At 41.6% G+C, this 5000-nt stretch overlaps 1 protein-coding gene across 1 annotated transcript in view; it reads right to left on the minus strand.

The window, feature by feature from the left end:
• LOC143283854 (glutamate receptor-like) overlaps window positions 1-5000 on the minus strand; it is a 124382-nt gene that overhangs the window by 33628 nt on the left and 85754 nt on the right. The window contains exons 2-3 of the mRNA XM_076590231.1: window positions 3188-3433; window positions 594-796 (exon numbers count right to left, since the gene is read on the minus strand). Coding sequence (XP_076446346.1) covers window positions 594-796; window positions 3188-3433 — 449 coding nt within the window. The remainder of the gene's footprint in view (window positions 1-593; window positions 797-3187; window positions 3434-5000) is intronic.

Genomic DNA, 5000 nt, shown 5'->3' on the forward strand with positions numbered 1-5000 from the left:
GTGGTACTCATATAACACCCGATTATATACTAACTTGCTATTATATGGTTAAGTCTCACATCCCTGACCTGAAATCATCTTCGGTGTTGACAATCTTCAGCAGTCCATTGTTAATGTGTGACTTTTTCATCGCCTTGTTGAACAGTCCAATTGGTTCGCTGTTATAGTTATTAATTTTTAATCATAAAGATGTTATATTGCTATGCTTTTTTTTTCTTTAAACAAAACTTCAAGCTATCATTTTTTTTATACGTAACATAAGTTTCAAGTTTTAATTATCCTTTCACTCCTGTTGGAGTATGGAGGATTACTTCAAAATAATGTTTTCGTGCCTAGAAACAACCATTTCCAAATAGACAACGTCACATAAAAGATGAGAAAACACAACTGCATTTTAACTCGGAAGGTGAAGCATGGCAACATTTGCAAATCTAATCATCTTACAGCTAAAATGAATTTTTTGCCTCCTTTGAGCACATTACAAAAAAAATACATACACATACACGCATGCGTACACACACACACACACACACACGCGCGCACACACGCAATCTTCCTCCACCACTACGCACACACACATATCAATAACTCACCACTCGGAGGGTGATTCGCTCAGCTTGATCCACCGGCATGTCCAGCACAAACCTTCGGAGCTTCCTCTCGTCCTGTTTGTGCAGGTGACGTATCAAGGAAAAGGCGTCATCTTCTGACGTCACTCGCTTGGCGTCGATGCTCAAAAACTTATCGTGCGTGTACACGGCCACCGCTTGGAACATCTGCTGCAGCCGTATCAATCCTAAAACCAACAAAAAATGAACGAATAAAAACAGAAAAATAAAATACAAACAAATACTAATTGATAAGTCATGGTACGGGTAGTAGGGGTGAGGGGGTAGCGAGGACCCCCCCAGGGAAAGGGAGGTGGGGGTGTGATTAAATCAACCAACCAATCAATCCAATCACTATAACGTCCTCATAAACTCATAAAATTACAAGGAAAGTTGGTGTGTTGGCGACAGTCTAGTAGAATGAGATAGTACAGTTGTAAAACAGCGTTTTACATACATAAAACTGTAAAGCTAGGTAGCCTGTATGGTATCTTGTATTCAAAGCTTACTAAGGGATTCGTTTATTTTCGTTTATTTATATATTTATAGTCTGTTCATCTAAGATGATGATATTAGACTGAAAAAACTAATTAGACTAATAATAATAATAAGGGACGAAACCTATGAAATCACTCAAGACATATCAGGACTTTCTTATCTCTCCACCCTCCTTCTCCTAATTGCCCTCTTATCTTTTAATTATTGTGTGTTAGTTATGCTTCTTAAATGAGAAACAAACATTAGTCCCCCCCACTCCCCACCCATCACCCCCTCCTCCTAATACAGACAAGACGTTCACATGTAAATAAAGTTTTAGATAAACACATGAGTAAAAAACAAAAACAAACAAACAAACAAAAAAACACCAACAAAAATCCACATTTCTAGAACACACACACACACACACACACACACACACACACACACACACACACACACACACACACACACAAGAACAACAACAACAAATCACCTCCACCCATCTGTCTCTGTCTCTGTCTCTCTCTGTCTCTCTGTCTCTGTCTCTCTCTGTCTCTCTGTCTCTGTCTCTGTCTCTGTCTCTCTCTCTCTCTCTCTCTCTCTCTCTCTCTCTCTCTCTCTCTCTCTCTCTCTCTCTCTCTCTTCACTGTGGCGTGATCTTTTATCCAGATTCACACTCAGTCACTACTTCATCTTCTTCGTCGTCGATCAAGGGCTGCAACTCCTACGTTCACTCGTATGGACACGAGTGGATTTTTTAGGTGAATGGCTGTTTTTGTTTTGTTTTTGTTTTTTTTATCCCGCTACGTAGGCAGCCATACTCCTTATTGTCAATATGTGGACAGTATATTCGGACTTAACTAACGGTTGTCAGCTTACGATTGGTTAACAATGGTGGCTGTCTGTATAGACTCAGGCTTAGACCCCCCCCCCCCCCCCCCCCCCCCCCCCCAACAGACCTGAAAGAATATCAATGGTACCACAAGCTCAGCTTATATCATAGATTGACAAAAGCAGCTGGGCCAGCAGCAAAGTGAGCGCTGTGTGATCAATGGTTTCCCCAATACAATGGGAAGTCCTTTACAGCTTTAGTCTTTTGTTAAGGACTCACTCACTCACTCATTCCTTGACAGCTGGGGTCGTTGGGGGGACATGAGGAAAATGTCATAGCTCGCCACGCCGTTCTGTTGGCAGCTGTCGTGAGGAGATCTGGCATCGTCATTTTGGTCCATTCCTTGAGGTTGTCGGACCAGCTCTTTCTCTGCCGCCTCCGTCTGCGCCCTCCCTCTACAGTCCCTTGCAGGATGGTTTTGGAGAGGGTGTTATGTCGTATGACGTGACCAAACCATGCCATCTTCCGTCGTTTGACAGTCGCCAGCAGTGGTTCTTGGGGCCCAACAAGGTTGCTGACCAGGTTCCGCACATAGTCACTGGTCTTGTGCTCCTTGTAGGAGATGTGTAGTAGTCTCCTCAAGCATTTGGTTTCGAATGCTTAAGGACTATGACTCTCAAACTGGGAGGCAAGACTGCACTGGCTCTTAGTGCTGCAGCTTTGGATGGCTAGTCGGGACTTTGGGAACCATCCCATCGCCGACTGTCCTGAAACCCTCTTTGATCGAGAGAGTTGGGGATGTAAGTTGTGCAAGATACTCTCCACTATAATTATACCCCAGATAGCTGCGACAGCAGTTGCCTCCTCTGCTGCTCGGATGTTCATAGTCGGACACAACAATCATACATAGGCCCTATATACTACTAATACTCAGATACAAACCAACTACTACTACTTATTATCATTATTATCATTAGTAGTAGTAGTAGTAGTAGCAGACACTACTATCATACATATATACTGCTAATACTCACATACAAACACTACTATTACCACTACTACTACTCCTTCTACTACTTATTATCGTTATCATTATCATTATTATTCAACAAATAACACACACACACACACACACACACACACACACACACACACACACACAGAGAGAGAGAGAGAGAGAGAGAGAGAGAGAGAGAGAGAGAGAGAGAGAGAGAGAACTAACACAAAACTCACAACAACCAAAAAAAAAAAACAAAAAAAAACTCACCTTCGTCGGAGTTGTAGATGTAGTACATGTGAGCCCAGCCGTAGCTGAGCACGAGCTTGACCAGCGCGTGCACGTGCATGGGGCGCATGTAGACCTGGAAGGAGGTGTTGGAGGAGGTGTTGTGCGCCATGCTGAAGGTGACGAAAGGCACTTGGAAGGTGTTGGTGTACGACTGGATGGTGGCCATGGAGGAGGCGTTTGAAACTCCGAAGATGGCCAGGTTCCCGTTGGACAGGTGCTTGCACACTGAGGAAGGGGAGGGAGAGAGAGAGAGAGAGAGAGAGAGAGAGAGAGAGAGAGAGAGAGAGAGAGAGAGAGAGAGAGAGAGAGAGAGAGAGTGATGAAATGATTCGCACACACACGAAAGACATAATCAAGAAACCTGCTAAGTATAATGATATAGAATAACCCCCTCCTTGAAATGGCTTGGCTTCCATATAATGTATTGACTGAAAACTAGAAAAAAAATCTATACACCCATGAAAAGGATAGACATAAAACTATACACAAACTAATGGTAATGAATGATCATGATATGTATTTTGTACACTTAGTATGGTGTGTGTGTGTGTGTGTGTGTGTGAGAGAGAGAGAGAGAGAGAGAGAGAGAGAGAGAGAGAGAGAGAGAGAGCATACATAAGTTTTTTTGTTTTATGTGTGTATTTCAATATATGTGTGTGTGTGTGTGTGTGTGTGTGTGTGTGTGTGTGTGTGTGTGTGTGTGTGCTTGTGTGTGTGTGCGTGTGTGTGTGCGTGCGTGCGTGCGTGCGTGCGTGCGTGCGTGCGTGCGTGTGTGTGTGTGTGTGTGTGTGTGTGTGTGTGTGTACAAGTATACATGTATGAGTATATACTATAATTGTATGTGTTTATTTTTTTTTACATAACTTATGGAGAAGATAATAATGACATTTGTGATGTGGTGCCTCACAGGCACATGTGTCCATGTGTGAGCTCAAGAGAACTCTCCTTGTGAGTTAGTGTAGAGAACGTACTCATGGAGAATGCGGCATTTGTGAGGTATTGCCTTTACACTTACAGTATTGATTATTACTCTCTTTTTTTTCTTCTCTTTTTTTTCTTTCTTTTTTTTTTTTTTTTTTTGCAATATCGTTTACTCTAATTGAATGATATGTCTATGAATATGGTCATGGACACATTCTTTTTTTCAACTGTGTGGATTTTTTTTTTTATTTTTTTATTTATAAGAAATGAATTGGGTAAACTTTGAATTGTATGAAAGTGGTGCTTTATTGTCACCATAATTTCAGATATTGCGACTGACATATCTAATTAGTAACAGAGAAATGCTAACAGGAAACTGTAGTATCAGTAATGTGAAAGGATACATGCTTCATTTATTCAGTCTTCTTCTTCTTATTAATAATAACTTGGACCAGTGGGCGAAAGAGTAGTGACCTACTGGGTATTAGTATTTGTATACTGTTATACATGACAAGTGAATCAAGATTGGGAACATTCTCTACGCTCTATATTATCCATTTATGTTTATATGCCGACCCAGAGAAGTCCAGGTAAATGTTGTCACCACCTGTTACACGAAAAAAACATATTTAGAGAGAGAAAAAAAAACGAAAAAGAAAAACAAGAAGAACGCCTCCCTACAGAAATAAGATAGGAACCATTGCACTTTTTGGAGGAGCAAGATAGGGTTGTTAGATAGGGGATGGGGGGGGAGGGACTGTCTGTCTGTCCGTATGTGTCTGTCTGTCTGTGTGTCTGCCTGTTTGTCCACCTGACTGTCTTTATGACTGATCTTAAGTTGTGTACACATAGTTGCATAATTTGTACGGCT

This window comes from Babylonia areolata, chromosome 7 (genome assembly GCF_041734735.1).
Source record: "Babylonia areolata isolate BAREFJ2019XMU chromosome 7, ASM4173473v1, whole genome shotgun sequence".
NCBI classification, from domain to species: domain Eukaryota; kingdom Metazoa; phylum Mollusca; class Gastropoda; order Neogastropoda; family Buccinidae; genus Babylonia; species Babylonia areolata.